Genomic DNA, 16447 nt, shown 5'->3' with positions numbered 1-16447 from the left:
CCCCATGGATGTGCCCTTCACCTGCTTATAAAATTTGTTTTCGAATGAGAAAAAGTTCCTTGTGAGACACAGTTCCAAAAGTTGTAGTATAAAAATGGTTGGTACATTATGTGGCCGGGGTCTTTGGTTCAGGATACGCTCGATTATCAACATTGCCTCTATTTTGGGAATGTTAGTGAAGAGGGATTGTACATCAAAGGTAAAAAGAATATCAGTTGTAGTGTTGAAAGGGTGGTGTTCTACTAGACTAATCATGGTCATACTGTCTCTGATATAACATTCAGTATTTGGTACAAAGTCTTGGATAAAGAAATTGACATATTTTCCCAAAGGTTCCAAAAAAGAACCACAACCCGACACTATAGGGCGTCCGGGTGGTGTAGTTTCACTTTTGTGAATCTTGGGCAAGGTGTAAATCGCTGGGGTGCGTGGAGACTTAGTGTTGAGAAACATAAACTCTTTTTGGCTCAGGAAACCTTGTGTTTTGGCTTCAGATGTGATTTGAAGAATACGTTTTTGGAGTTCAATGGTGGAGTTGGTGAGTAACCTACAGTAGTGATCTGTATTCATGAGTTGGCGTAAAATTTCTTCCTTGTATGTGTTTCTTTCTTGTAAGACTATGCCCCCGCCCTTGTCGGCTGACTTAATAACAAGGGATTCAGTATTTTTAAGGGTGTCAATGGCTTTTTTCTCATCCATAGTAATGTTGTATTGAATATAGCGTCTAGTGTTCTCAAGTGTGGATAGGTCTTTGAGTACCATCTTTTCAAAGGTGATAATTTCACTGGGGATCATATTTGCATTAGGGAAGAAGGTGGAAGGAGGGCGGAGTGGAGTGTTGGAAAAGGTCGTGGTAGAGGGGTTTTGCAGAAAGAATGCATGCAGACGTATGCGACGGAAGAACCTAAGTATTTCTGTTTGAAGCTCCAATAAGTTAGGCTTAATGGTGGGGACAAAGGAGAGTCCTTTGTTCAATAGGGACAGTTCAGAATCAGTCAGTACATGTTTGGAGAGATTAAAGAGGGGTATTGTCTGTGGTGCAGTGGTATAGGTTACCACTGATAGAATTTCTGACGGGTCTGACGTTCCCCCGAGAGTTGTACCATTGTCCTTTGCCTCGTCCTCTGTTCGGACGTTCGTTCTGACCTCTGCCTAAAAAAGTTTGGTTAGGTTGGCGATTGGATGTGTTAGGGGTCTCGCCTTGGTCTGGGCTGTCAGATGATTCAGCAGAAGTGTCGGAAAAACCCACAAGATTGTTACGCCTATTGAATCTACCCCAAGGTCTTGTGTTTTGAGGGTTGGAGTATGTGCGGTTAGTGTAGAAATCCTTTTGTAGGTAGGGATATGTTCTCTCTAGTACATATGATTTAATGTCTTTTTTAACTTTTAACGATTTTTTGTTCTGTAGGATTCTTCAGTTGTCTTTTGGAACAGTTCAAGCAGTTTCTTACAGTCGGGAACTGAGCTGGTGTCCTTAATTTGTTTTTCTGTATCAATGATCTCTTGTTCTAAAGATTTCAAGGTCTCGGTCGCCGTATCGATACCTAAGACCATCTAATGCCTAGAGCAGGTGGAGCCTATGTAACTAAAATTGTTAATGTATTTCGGTTTATCGATGAAGACATCAGGGATATTGCGTACCTGGAGTCCAACTGGTATTATGTTGGCTTTCAAATATTCAGTAAGCATACGAATCATAAGTTGCAGTCTCACAACTTTCTTTTTGCATTCCTCAAGTTGTTCAGTGAGCGATACAGTTGCTACGCTTCCTGTTTCAGTGGGATCTGTAAAAAGCGAAGGGCCTTCAAGAATTTTCTGGATATAATCGTCAGTGTAAAGTGGAGCGTGATCTGACATATCAATGAGCTAACCTGGAAATTAGAAGTTATACATGACATACAGATGACAAACAAGTCTCATGGACACTTGTGATGTGCCCTCCAGTAGGTTTAGTTTTATTGTTCTTATTGATATGGGAAATTTATCTCCAGATATAGATTGAAGACTTTCCATTGGGCAATTGAATGTTCTATAGTTACACAGATGAAGGAGTGAATGATGAAGTCGGTTGGATAACAATGGCTAATGACTCAATCTACTAACTCTTTGCTCAATATCTTGAGTCTTCCCTGAATATTGACATTTCCTTTTGACTTTGGTGGCCTCTCGTGGATATTCCATATAATGGACCCTTATACATACATTTTATGTCTTCAGATTAATGCCGGAAGACAAATAGTCAGTTTTTAGCTTACCGACAGATTTAGTGATGGATCCAAAACACTTGCTTGGAACTATAAAACTCAATATGTATTTTTTGATTTTAGGACGAGGAGAACTTAACACTTCTCTTTGTTTCACTCCATGCCTGCACACACTTGCCTAATGGGCACTCCTTACACTCTTTAAAGGGACCATCCAGCCCCCCCTCCCTGCCCCCCCTTTTTGAAGAAACTTTTAATTGGGAAAATTACTTCTGTTGACTCATATGATTAAGGATTTAATTCTTGTATCACATGAGATGTCCTTTTATTACACACTGTAGGTGGTGTTTGGCCTGTTTGTCAAAAACATGTATTACACTCAGTGAATTCACCCATTTCCTACTTACATTCAAGAGTCCCTCTTCATACGATTCACAAGGTTGGCAGAACCTTTGTGAAGGATGAATTATGATAATGTATTAATACTATAACATAACTATTCTAGCTCTGAAGAAGTCTATTGCAATATGAGCCAAAGGCGAAACACATTGACTAGACCATCGAAGGTGTTATTGCATGAAAACTAAAGAAGAGATCGACTTAAGACAATCGATGACAGTACCATGCTTCTGCTCATGGGCGCTCGAAGGCTTCTTCATATGTTTTGACGTTGTTCCTCTTGAGGATTGTTTGGCTGGCCATTCCTCTCTTCGGGAGGAACAGTTTCTGAACTACGTAGGCAACATACTTGGAGATACTGTGCGTGCCAGGCAATCCCAGCCACCACTCTGATTTCATTGATGGCCTTGTCGGGTTTACTGGGACCAAGAAAGGCAAGGTGGTGCAAAAAAAGAACAGCAGCAATGTCAAGTGGCGGGGTGCAACACAGGCGTTGGTGCACCCGTCATGGGACACTATTGCCTTCACAGTCCGTTCCGTAAGGGCCGCCATATTGCCTGCTCAGTCCTGCAAGATGCCAAATCTGAGTCCACTCATCATGCCCACCTTTTGGGAGATTCTGGTGTGGTAATTATTCTAAAGGTGAAAATCTGTGGTTAGAAGTATCCATCAAAAGAACAAGTTACTTACCATTGAAGCGGCTCTTTCTGGTGCACAGGCTGTGTAAGCGCAGTTTCCTCACTGCCCTCCTATCCCCATTATGTGGAGTGCACTTGGTACATCATAATAGGGTTCCAAGTTAGATTTTGGCACACTGTCGCCTACAGTTTGTTTGAAGTGCTCTGTGCCCGAGGACAGGGAAGGAGAAAGATTAAGAAATTGACACCAGGGAGCTTGGCGGAGCTTATATGAGGCTCTGCTAAGTTACTTCCAGGGTAGTATGAAGCCTCCGCAGAGCCATACGGGCCCACCTACCGGTGCACAGGAGCATTGCGGAAAAGATATTTAGATCTAGTCTTGCCTAGAAATATTCTAAAAGTGCAGAATCTGCAGTTAGAGTACCACCAGAAGGAGTGTTACTAAAGGTAAGTGACTTCCTACTGACGGTAAGTAACTTCCTACAGAAGGTAACTTCCTAGTGAAGGGAAGTGACTTCTTTGTTCTGACCAGTTCTGCTGCTATCACCAATTAAATGTTTATTTGCTAAAATGATTCATTTATATTGTGCCACCTAACTCCTTGCACTGAAGACTTTTGTTTTTTAATGTGCATTGTACGGTGCTCTGAAAGCTAGGAAGGTGGAGTCTGAGTTATAAAGGTAAATAGCTAGCTGTCCGGCTTATTCCCTCATATAAAGGGGTACTTCCTATCCTCTTCTTCACTGACTTTCAACTCCTTCCCAAATGAGCCACCAGCTACCTTTAACACCCCCAGCTGACTGCACCTCCACATATCCAGAGTAACACCCTATCACACCCTTCTAGGGAGAGACCACAGCAGAACACCCTTACAGGTAGATATCACACCATGACACACATACAGGGCGATATCACCCTGTAACACACATAAAAGGAAGGGCCACACCATCACACACTTACCTGGAGAGACCACACCATCACACCCCTAAAAGCAAAGCCACACCATCACACCCTTACCGGGAGATACCCCACCATAACAACCTTACAGGGAGATTACCTCATCGACTATGGAGGGATCACATTCTAACAAAAAGAGACAACACCATCACAACCATAAAAGGAAAGACCACACCCTTACAGGGAGATTCTACACCATCACAACCTTACAGGGAGATACCACACCCTTACAGGGAGTGATAACCCTATCACCTATGAAGGGATCACACCCTAACAAGAAGAGAACACACCATCACAACCATCAAAGGAAAGACCACACCATCACACCCTTATTGTAAGAGACCACACCATCACACCCCTAATAGGAAAACCACACCATCACACCCTTACCGGGAGATACCCCACCATAACAACCTTACAGGGAGAGATTACCTTATTGACTATGAAGGGATCACATTCTAACAAGAAGAGACGACACCATCACAAGCATAAAGGGAAAGACCACACAATCACACCCTTACAGGGAGATACCACACCCTTACAGGGAGTGATCACCCTATCACCTATGGAGGGATCACACCCTAACCAGAAGAGACTACACCATCACAACCATAAAAGGAAAGACCACACCCTTACAGGGAGATACTACACCATCACACCCTTACAGAGAGATACTACGCCATCACAACCTTACAGGGAGATACCACAACCTTACAGGGAGTGATCACCCTATCACCTATGGAGGGATCACTCCCTAACCAGAAGAGACTGCACCATCACAACCATCAAAAGAAAGACCACACCATCACACCCTTATTGGAAGAGACCACAGCATCACACCCTTATTGGGAGAGACTACGCCATCACACCCAAAAAGGAATTTCACACCATCAGACAAATGCAGAGGCAATGCCATCGCACCAATACAAGGAAAGATGTCCCAATCACACCCATACCAGCAGAGACCACACCATCACACCTGTACATGGAGGGACCACCCTCTCACATCAATAGAGACTTTACCACCCAGCACATCTCTACAGGTATTTCACCTCTTCAGGCAAAAGAGAGAGAGAGAGAGAGAGAGAGAGAGAGAGAACGAACATCATCAACCCCATACAAGAGAAGAGCCCACATCACACCCTCTATAGAGGTAGAGACCACCTCGGCACACCCATAGAGGTAGTGACCACCTCGGCACACCCATAGAGGTAGAGACCACCTCGGCACACCCATAAAGGTAGAGACCACCTCGGTACACCCATGGAGGTAGAGACCACCTCATCACACCCATACCGGGAGACCCCACCTCATCGGCTCCATGCAAGGAGAGACCATTCCATCAAACCCTTACAGGGCGATATCACCCCATTATCTATGAAGGTATCCTAGCCTAACCAGAAGAGACAACACCATCACAACCATAAAAGGAAAGGCCCTACCATCACACCTATTTAGGTACCACCCTTTCAGACCAATACAGAGAAACGTCACGCCATCACACCACTACAACGAAAGACCCCCGTCCCCCCAATCACACTCCTAAAAGGAAAGACCACACCATCACACCCTTATTGGGAGAGACCACAACATCACAGATATAGAGGGGAGTGCAACTAAAAGGTCACACTGAGAGGGCACACTCTCAACCCTGTACAGAGAGAGACCAGGCCCATACAGTCAGAAGCCAACACGCATGCGCCGGATTTTAACTGCATGTAATTTTATTGAAAAAAAGTGATTACTGCGGTTAAATGTTACACTTTTGCTGCTGGATCGTACAGTATGTTTTACAGGCTTTTATTTTATTGCTTGCAGGGTTTCCCAGGAGATTTCGGGGAGAGAGGACCGCCAGGAATTGATGGAAATCCAGTAAGTTACACTTTTAATAGATTTTGATAACCAAATGTCATGCTCCACACAGGAACAATGTTAAGTATTTGGGCATGCGCAATGTAGCGAGGCACTGTAGACTATAACCATAGTGTAGGTCACCAAGGAGCGACATAACTCAAAGAAGCGCAAGAGGCCAAAGGTAGCGGACCTTCTTCACGGGGATGAAACTTCAGGTGACGCCATCTATTCTTCTATCATTTGAAGCAGACGCGTAACAAGGGCCCTTGCAGCTCCAGGGGGCCTACTCAGCGCAGTACCCTGGCCTGAGGGCCCCTGAGTGGGTCCGAAGGGGCCCCCTCCTTGAAAGCCAGAGTTTATTTAATGCATCTTTAATCTACATATACTACCTTCCTGTATGCATCTATATACCTTCCATGTACGTATGGGTCTCTAATTCATTATATCCAATGCACTACCCTATGTCTCACCCTATACCTCAATCAAGATACCCTCTACCTCCACTCTCATTCACCCCAAACCCCAGACCACTACTGTGACCCCCAAAATAACCCTTTCCAGGCTTTAACCTACTCACCCCTTGTTGCATTATCTTATACCTCTTTTACTATTCCAATCCCTCAAAACAAGCCTTTCCAAACCCTCCCTCTGACTCCGCCCCTAACCCTCCCTTTTACTCATCCAAGCCTCTTCCTACTGCTATGAGCTCCAAAACATGCCTCCACTATCCTTTTCAATCCAAAAAACAGACTAACATCTCCACCACTCAAATTCATATTTTACTATACTAATTCACCACTAATCCTTTATGGGTTCCAGAGTAGCGTGCTACTCACCGAAAGAGCACTTCGACGACGCGTTGGGGGTAGTTAGTGCAATATAAATGCAATTACAATACAATACATGGCAGGGAGTGGTCTGCTCTGGTCCAGCATAGGATGTTCAGCTGTGTCACATGGAAGAGAGTGGTCTGCCCTGATCCAGCATAGGATGTTCAGCTGTGTCACATGGCAGGGAGTGGTCTGCTCTTGTCCAGCATAGGATGTTCAGCTGTGTCACATGGAAGAGAGTGGTCTGCTCTGGTCCAGCATAGGATGTTCAGCTGTGTCACATGGAAGAGAGTGGTCTGCCCTGATCCAGCATAGGATGTTCAGCTGTGTCACATGGCAGGGAGTGGTCTGCTCTTGTCCAGCATAGGATGTTCAGCTGTGTCACATGGAAGAGAGTGGTCTGCTCTGGTCCAGCATAGGATGTTCAGCTGTGTCACATGGAAGAGAGTGGTCTGCTCTGGTCCAGCATAGGATGTTCAGCTGTGTCACATGGAAGAGAGTAGTCTGCTCTGGTCCAGCATAGGATGTTCAGCTGTGTTACATAGAAGAGAGTGGTCTTCTCTGGTCCAGCATAGGATGTTCAGCTGTGTCACATGGAAGAGAGTGGTCTGCCCTGGTCCAGCATAGGATGTTCAGCTGTGTCACATGGAAGAGAGTGGTCTGCTCTGGTCCAGCATAGGATGTTCAGCTGTGTCACATGGAAGAGAGTGGTCTGCCCTGGTCCAGCATAGGATGTTCAGCTGTGTCACATGGCAGGGAGTGGTCTGCTCTTGTCCAGCATATGATGTTCAGCTGTGTCACATGGAAGAGAGTGGTCTGCCCTGGTCCAGCATAGGATGTTCAGCTGTGTCACATGGAAGAGAGTGGTCTGCCCTGGTCCAGCATAGGATGTTCAGCTGTGTCACATGGCAGGGAGTGGTCTGCTCTGGTCCAGCATAGGCTGTACAGCTGTGTCACATGGAAGAGAGTGGTCTGCTCTGGTCCAGCATAGGATGTTCAGCTGTGTCACATGGAAGAGAGTGGTCTGCTCTGGTCCAGCATAGGATGTTCAGCTGTGTCACATGGAAGAGAGTGGTCTGCTCTTGTCCAGCATAGGATGTTCAGCTGTGTCACATGGCAGGGAGTGGTCTGCTCTTGTCCAGCATAGGATGTTCAGCTGTGTCACATGGAAGAGAGTGGTCTGCTCTGGTCCAGCATAGGATTTTCAGCTGTGTCACATGGAAGAGAGTGGTCTGCTCTGGTCCAGCATAGGATTTTCAGCTGTGTCACATGGAAGAGAGTGGTCTGCTCTGGTCCAGCATAGGATGTTCAGATGTGTCACATGGAAGAGAGTGGTCTGCCCTGGTCCAGCATAGGATGTTTTGCTCTTGAAGCAAGCCACTGTGTGGTCTGCTCTGTTGCAGCATGGGATGTTCCGCTGTGTCACATGGTTGGGAGTGGACTGCTCTGTTGCAACATGGAATGTTTTGCTGTGTCACATGGCTGGGATTGGGCTGCTCTGTTGCAGCATGGAATGTTCTGCTGTGTCACATGGCTGGGAGTGGTCTGCTCTGTTGCAGTATGGGGTGTTCTGCTGTTTCACATGCCACGCAGTGCTCTGTTCTGTTGCAGTATCGGGTATTGCGTTATGTTGTATGACAAAGAGTGGTCTGCTCTGTTGCAGCATGGGATGTTCTGCTGTGTCACATGGCTGGGAGTGGTCTGCTCTGTTGCAACATGGGATGTTCAGCTGTGGCACATGACTGGGAGTGGTCTGCTCTGTTGCAGCATGGAATGTTCTGCTGCCTCACATGGCTGGGAGTGGTCTGCTCTGTTGCAGCATGGGATGTTCAGCTGTGCAAAAACCAAAGGAAATGATGGACGGAGTGTTGAACATTGCAAGCACTCACCCCCAGTCAACAGATCTGGGTTTAATCCATCACCGTTCAGGGAAAACATGGCTTGGCAGTTCGGGCTGGACTGTTCCCATGAAGCACAGGGTCAGACTGATTTTCATATGGCCATGTCTGAACTGGGGTGGCAGAGTGGGCTAAAGAACGGTGATGGATTAAACCCAGATCAGTTGACTGGGGGTGAGTGCCTGCAATGTTCAACACTCCGTCCATCATTTCCTTTGGTTTTTGCTTTGTTCGCCATAAGTTGGCAGGGTATGCTCAGACGTGAGTCCCTTGCTCACTTTGTCACTGGATTCAAGCAAGCCTGGCTGAAGACGGCTGAAATGCCAGAAACCGGTCATAGGAAGCTTGTTTCCGGTCCAGGGAAGACATGGCTTGGCAGTTCGGGCTGGACTGTTCCCATGAGGCACAGGGTCAGACTGACTTGCATATGGCCATGTCTGAACTGGGGTGGCAGAGTGGGCTCAAGAACGGTGATGGATTAAACCCAGATCTGTTGACTGGGGGTGAGTGCTTGCAATGTTCAACACTCCGTCCATCATTTCCTTTGGTTTTTGCTTTGTTCGCCATAAGTTGGCAGGGTATGCTCAGACGTGAGTCCCTAGCTCACTTTGTCACTGGATTCAAGCAAGCCTGGCTGAAGACGGCTGAAATGCCAGAAACCGGTCCTAGGAAGCTTGTTTCCGGTCCAGGGAAGACATGGCTTGGCAGTTCGGGCTGGACTGTTCCCATGAGGCACAGGGTCAGACTGATTTGCATATGGCCATGTCTGAACTGGGGTGGCAGAGTGGGCTAAAGAACGGTGATGGATTAAACCCAGATCTGTTGACTGGGGGTGAGTGCTTGCAATGTTCAACACTCCGTCCATCATTTCCTTTGGTTTTTGCTTTGTTCGCCATAAGTTGGCAGGGTATGCTCAGACGTGAGTCCCTTGCTCACTTTGTCACTGGATTCAAGCAAGCCTGGCTGAAGACGGCTGAAATGCCAGAAACCGGTCCTAGGAAGCTTGTTTCCGGTCCAGGGAAGACATGGCTTGGCAGTTCGGGCTGGACTGTTCCCATGAGGCACAGGGTCAGACTGATTTGCATATGGCCATGTCTGAACTGGGGTGGCAGAGTGGGCTAAAGAACAGTGATGGATTAAACCCAGATCTGTTGACTGGGGGTGAGTGCTTGCAATGTTCAACACTCCGTCCATCATTTCCTTTGGTTTTTGCTTTGTTCGCCATAAGTTGGCAGGGTATGCTCAGACGTGAGTCCCTTGCTCACTTTGTCACTGGATTCAAGCAAGCCTGGCTGAAGATGGCTGAAATGCCAGAAACCGGTCCTAGGAAGCTTGTTTCCAGTCCAGGGAAGACATGGCTTGGCAATTCGGGCTGGACTGTTCCCATGAGGCACAGGGTCAGACTCATTTGCATATGGCCATGTCTGAACTGGGGTGGCAGAGTGGGCTAAAGAACGGTGATGGATTAAACCCAGATCTGTTGACTGGGGGTGAGTGCTTGCAATGTTCAACACTCCGTCCATCATTTCCTTTGGTTTTTGCTTTGTTCGCCATAAGTTGGCAGGGTATGCTCAGACGTGAGTCCCTTGCTCACTTTGTCACTGGATTCAAGCAAGCCTGGCTGAAGATGGCTGAAATGCCAGAAACCGGTCCTAGGAAGCTTGTTTCCGGTCCAGGGAAGACATGGCTTGGCAGTTCGGGCTGGACTGTTCCCATGAGGCACAGGGTTAGACTGATTTGCATATGGCCATGTCTGAACTGGGGTGGCAGAGTGGGCTAAAGAACGGTGATGGATTAAACCCAGATCTGTTGACTGGGGGTGAGTGCTTGCAATGTTCAACACTCCGTCCATCATTTCCTTTGGTTTTTGCTTTGTTCGCCATAAGTTGGCAGGGTATGCTCAGACGTGAGTCCCTTGCTCACTTTGTCACTGGATTCAAGCAAGCCTGGCTGAAGACGGCTGAAATGCCAGAAACCGGTCCTAGGAAGCTTGTTTCCAGTCCAGGGAAGACATGGCTTGGCAGTTCGGGCTGGACTGTTCCAATGAGGCACAGGGTCAGACTGATTTGCATATGGCCATGTCTGAACTGGGGTGGCAGAGTGGGCTAAAGAACGGTGATGGATTAAACCCAGATCTGTTGACTGGGGGTGAGTGCTTGCAATGTTCAACACTCCGTCCATCATTTCCTTTGGTTTTGCTTTGTTCGCCATAAGTTGGCAGGGTATGCTCAGACGTGAGTCCCTTGCTCACTTTGTCACTGGATTCAAGCAAGCCTGGCTGAAGACGGCTGAAATGCCAGAAACCGGTCCTAGGAAGCTTGTTTCCGGTCCAGGGAAGACATGGCTTGGCAGTTCGGGCTGGACTGTTCCCATGAGGCACAGGGTCAAGACTGATTTGCATATGGCCATGTCTGAACTGGGGTGGCAGAGTGGGCTAAAGAACGGTGATGGATTAAACCCAGATCTGTTGACTGGGGGTGAGTGCTTGCAATGTTCAACACTCCGTCCATCATTTCCTTTGGTTTTTGCTATGTTCAGCTGTGTCACATGGCTGGGAGTGGGTGCTGTGTTGCAGCATGGGATTTTCTGCTACGTCACATGGCTGGGAGTCTGCTCTGTTGCAGAACGGAATGTTCTGCTGCGTCACATGGCAGGGAGTTGGCTGCTCTGTTGCAGCATGGGATGTTCAGCTGATTCAATGGCTGAGAGTGGTCTGCTTTGTTGCAGCATGGAAAGTTCTGCTGTGTAACATGGCTGAGAGTGGTCTGCCCTGTTGCAGCATGGAATGTTCTGCTGTGTCACATGGCTGGGAGTGGTCTGCTCTGTTGCAGCATGGAAAGTTCTGCTGTGTAACATGGCTGAGAGTGGTCTGCCCTGTTGCAGCATGGAATGTTCTGCTGTGTCACATGGCTGGGAGTGGTCTGCCCTGTTGCAGCATGGAATGTTCTGCTGTGTCACATGGCTGGGAATTAGCTGCTCTGTTCCAGCATAGGATGTTCCGCTCTCGTAGCAAGCCATTGGGTGATCTGTTCTGTTGCAGTATGGGATATTCTGCTGGGTCACGTGGCTGGGAGTGGTCAGCTTTGTTGCTGCATGGGGTGTTCTGCTGTGTCACATGGCTGGGAGTGGTCTGCTCTGTTGCAGCATGGGATGTTCAGCTGTGTCACATGGCTGGGAGTGGTCTGCTCTGTTGCAGCATGGGATTTTTTGCTGCGTCACATGGCTGGGAGTCTGCTCTGTTGCAGAATGGAATGTTCTGCTGCGTCACATGGCAGGGAGTTGGCTGCTCTGTTGCAGCATGGGATGTTCTGCTGTGTCACACAGCAGGGAGTGGGCTGCTCTGTTGCAGCATGGAATGTTCCGCTGCGTCACATGACTGGGAGTGGTCTTCTCTGTTACAGCATGGAATGTTCTGCTGTGTCACATGACTGGGAGTGGTCTGCTCTGTTGCAGCATGGAATGTTCTGCTGTGTCACATGACTGGGTGTGGTCTGCTCTGTTGCAGCATGGAATGTTCTGCTGTGTCACATGGCAGGTATTGGGCTGCTCTGTTGCGGCATGGAATGGTCGGCTGTGTCACATGACTGGGAGTGGTCTGCTCTGTTGCACCATGAATGTTCTGCTGTGTCACATGACTGGGAGTGGTCTGCTCTGTTGTAGCATGGAAAGTTCTGCTGTGTAACATGGCTGAGAGTGGTCTGCCCCGTTGCAGCATGGAATGTTCTGCTGTGTCACATGGCTGGGAATTGGCTGCTCTGTTCCAGCATAGGATGTTCCGCTCTCGTAGCAAGCCACTGGGTGATCTGTTCTGTTGCAGTATGGGATATTCTGCTGGGTCACATGTCTGGGAGTGGTCAGCTTTGTTGCTGCATGGGGTGTTCTGCTGTGTCACATGGCTGGGAGTGGTCTGCTCTGTTGCAGCATGGGATGTTCAGCTGTGTCACATGGCTGGGAGTGGTCTGCTCTGTTGCAGCATGGGATTTTTTGCTGCATCACATGGCTGGGAGTCTGCTCTGTTGCAGAATGGAATGTTCTGCTGCGTCACATGGCAGGGAGTGGGCTGCTCTGTTGCAGCATGGGATGTTCTGCTGTGTCACACAGCAGGGAGTGGGCTGCCCTGTTGCAGCATGGAATGTTCCGCTGCGTCACATGACTGGGAGTGGTCTTCTCTGTTACAGCATGGAATGTTCTGCTGTGTCACATGACTGGGAGTGGTCTGCTCTGTTGCAGCATGGAATGTTCTGCCGTGTCACATGACTGGGTGTGGTCTGCTCTGTTGCAGCATGGAATGTTCTGCTGTGTCACATGGCAGGTATTGGGCTGCTCTGTTGCGGCATGGAATGTTCGGCTGTGTCACATGACTGGGAGTGGTCTGCTCTGTTGCACCATGAATGTTCTGCTGTGTCACATGACTGGGAGTGGTCTGCTCTGTTGTAGCATGGAATGTTCTGCTGTGTCACATGACTGGGAGTGGTCTGCTCTGTTGCACCATGAATGTTCTGCTGTGTCACATGACTGGGAGTGGTCTGCTCTGTTGTAGCATGGAATGTTCTGCTGTGTCACATGACTGGGAGTGGTCTGCTCTGTTGCACCATGAATGTTCTGCTGTGTCACATGACTGGGAGTGGTCTGCTCTGTTGCACCATGAATGTTCGGCTGTGTCACATGCCAGGGAGTGGTCTGCTCTGTTGCAGCATGGAATGTTCTCCTGTGTCACATGACTGGGAGTGGTCTGCTCTGTTGCGGCATGGAATGTTCTGCTGTGTCACATGACTGGGAGTGGTCTGCTCTGTTGCACCATGAATGTTTTGCTGTGTCACATGGCAGGGAGTGGTCTGCTCTGTTGCAGTATGGGGTGTTCTGCTGTTTCGCATGCCACACTGTGCTCTGCTCTGTTGCAGTATCGGCTATTGCGTTATGTTGCATGACACAGAGTGGTCAGCTTTGTTGGTGCATGGGATGTTCTGCTGTGTCACATGGCTGGGAATGGCTGCTCTGTTGTGTCAGAGCCTCAGTGTGACTCAGGCAGGACACAGGAACACTGCGGGATCCAGGGCCAGCACAGCCTCAGTGTGACTCAGGCAGGACACTACGGACCCTGCAGAGCCTCAGTGAGACTCAGGAAGGACACATGAACCCTGCAGAGCCTCAGTGTGACTTAGGCAGTGTAGGAAGGTGGAATCTGACTATATGGTTGCCCCCACTTTTTTCCTGGTGTTTGAATGGTTTTTGACTAGTCTGGCTGGGATCCTGCTATCCAGGACCCCAGCCTACCTGCTTACTCCCCTAAATGATTGATGTGCATATTAGATGCACTAGTGATTGGATACTGTGGTACCTTATGAGCCCCTAGTATATGGTACCTTAGGTACCTAGGGTATTGGTACTTCACAGGCCTACCAGGGGCTGCAGCATGTATTATGCCACCCCTGGGAAGCATTCTCAATCTGACACCACAGGCCTGCTACTGCAGCCTGTGTGAGATAGTGTTCGCACTCCTCACTGAGGTATAGGTTCCTATATCTCACCATACACACACATATAAACCTATCAGTCACCCTTTTTGCAGGCCCTAACCATCCTGAGGGCAGGGTGCTTGGTTTACTATGTGAGGGGGTGCTTCTGCCTGAGCAGGACCCCTCTGCAGCTGGCAGAGTCTATTCTCTGCTGCTGTTTGTGGATGCGGTTAAACTATATACTCTTAAGTGCATTATAACCTCGCGGTAAATGCTAACTTTGGAATGACTGCATCAAAACATGTTGTGTTTGGTGTCAAACAACTTGGAATCATACCCCCACACCAGTAACTGGTGTGGGAGTATGATCCCACCCTTCTAGAGGGAATGACATGTACTCACTGTACTAAACGGTAGAAATCTCCTAGAGCCTGGCATCACAAAATGGATGCCACCAGCACAGACACTGGGCTGCCCTCCTGCTGCTGACCGAATCTCGCAGTGGAGGAAGCCACTGGAACCCTGGAGAGCCTCAGTGTGACTCAGGCAGGATACAGGAACCCTGCAGAGCCTCAGTATGACTCAGGCAGGATACTACTGACCCTGCAGAGCCTCAGTGTGACTCAGGTAGGACACAGGAACCCTGCAGAGCCTCAATGTGACTCAGGCAGGCCACTAGGAACCCTGTGGAGCCTCAGTGTGACCAAGGCAGGACACTATGGACCCTGCAGAGCCTCAGTATGACTCATGCAGGACACAGGAACCCTGCAGAGCCTCAGTGTGACTCAGGCAGGACACAGGAACCCTGCATAGCCTCAGGGCAGCAGTGCCTCACTGTGACTCAGGCAGGACACAGGAACCCTGCAGAGCCTCAGTGAGACTCAGACAGGACACACGAAACCCTGCAGAGCCTCAGTGTGACTCAGGCAGGGCACTAGGAACCCTGCATAGCCTCAGGGCAGCAGTGCCTCAGTGTGACTCAGGCAGGACTCAGGAACCCTGCAGAGCCTCAGTATGACTCAGGCAGGACACTAGGAACCCTGCAGAGCCTCAGTGTGACTCAGGCAGGACACTATGGACCCTGCAGAGCTCCGGGGGCAGCTGTGCCGCCCTCGGTGAGACTCAGGGTGATAAGAAGCCTGCAGAGCCGGAGGACCAGCACCTCAATGTGACTCACGGACACAGGAACCCTGCAGTGCCTCAGTATGACTCAGGCAGGATACTACAGATCCTGCAGAGCCTGCGTGTGACTCAGGTAGGGCACTAGGGGGCATATGTATCATCATCTCCATTTGCGATTCTCAAATAGCGATTTTTGAGAATCGCTATTTGAAAATTGCAAAACGGGATGTATTTAAAAAATCGCACAAATTTTACGATTTCTTAAAATTCCTTAATTGCGATTAGCAAATTGTGAAATCGCAATTAAGGAATACCTTCCCATTCATTCCTATGGGCCAGGAGGCCCATAGCAATGAATGGGAAGTCCTTCTCAATTTGCGAATCGCTATTTGCTAATCGCAAATTGAGAATATTTTCAAAGGTGCAAGGGTGTCATGATGACACCCTGATGCACCCCTGAAATCGGCATGTGTGCACATATGGCGCACATACATGCCCTAAGGGCATGTATGTGCACCACATGGCACTTTGAAATATGCAAAAAAGTGCATATTTCAAAGAAATCGCAACTTACCACCAACTTGAAGTCGGTGTTAATTTGCGATTTCTTAAGGAGAAATCGCACAACTTGGGTGCGTGTTACATTGCATTTAAGAAATCGCAATTTGCGTTTTCTTAAATGCTTACGCAAACTTAAGAAATCGCAAATTTAGCGATTCCTTAAGATTGCGAGGCTGAAATGCCTCATACATCTCCTTTTGCGATTTTGTTTTCGCAAACGCAGTTTTTTTGCGATTCTCAGCGTTTGCGAATACAAAATCCTTTGATACATATGCCCCTAGGAACCCTGCGGAGCCTCAGTGAGACTCAGGCAGGACACATGAACCCTGCAGAGCCTCAGTGTGACTCGGGCAGAGTCCCCGGGTGTTGGCACAGACCCATCCATGGGCGAGGTTCTTTGAGGGAAGCCTGGGAGGTCCGCAAGGATACCCGGGGTCCGGTGTCTGAAGCCTCGGACTTACTCCAATGTTTCCAAGTGTACTCCTCTGACTTCAAATGAAAAGGGGGGGTTCTGTTATGGGGGTGGTC

General features: G+C 48.5%; 1 protein-coding gene across 3 annotated transcripts in view; it reads left to right on the top strand.

The window, feature by feature from the left end:
• COL27A1 (collagen type XXVII alpha 1 chain) overlaps positions 1-16447 on the top strand; it is a 2221286-nt gene that overhangs the window by 808911 nt on the left and 1395928 nt on the right. For all 3 annotated transcript variants that reach the window (XM_085614179.1, XM_085614180.1, XM_085614178.1), the window contains exon 13: positions 6017-6070. In XM_085614179.1, coding sequence (XP_085470305.1) covers positions 6017-6070 — 54 coding nt within the window. The remainder of the gene's footprint in view (positions 1-6016; positions 6071-16447) is intronic.

This window comes from Triturus cristatus, chromosome 1_2, assembly GCF_964204655.1.
Source record: "Triturus cristatus chromosome 1_2, aTriCri1.1, whole genome shotgun sequence".
Taxonomy (NCBI): domain Eukaryota; kingdom Metazoa; phylum Chordata; class Amphibia; order Caudata; family Salamandridae; genus Triturus; species Triturus cristatus.
This window is presented reverse-complemented; position numbering and strand designations above follow the sequence as displayed.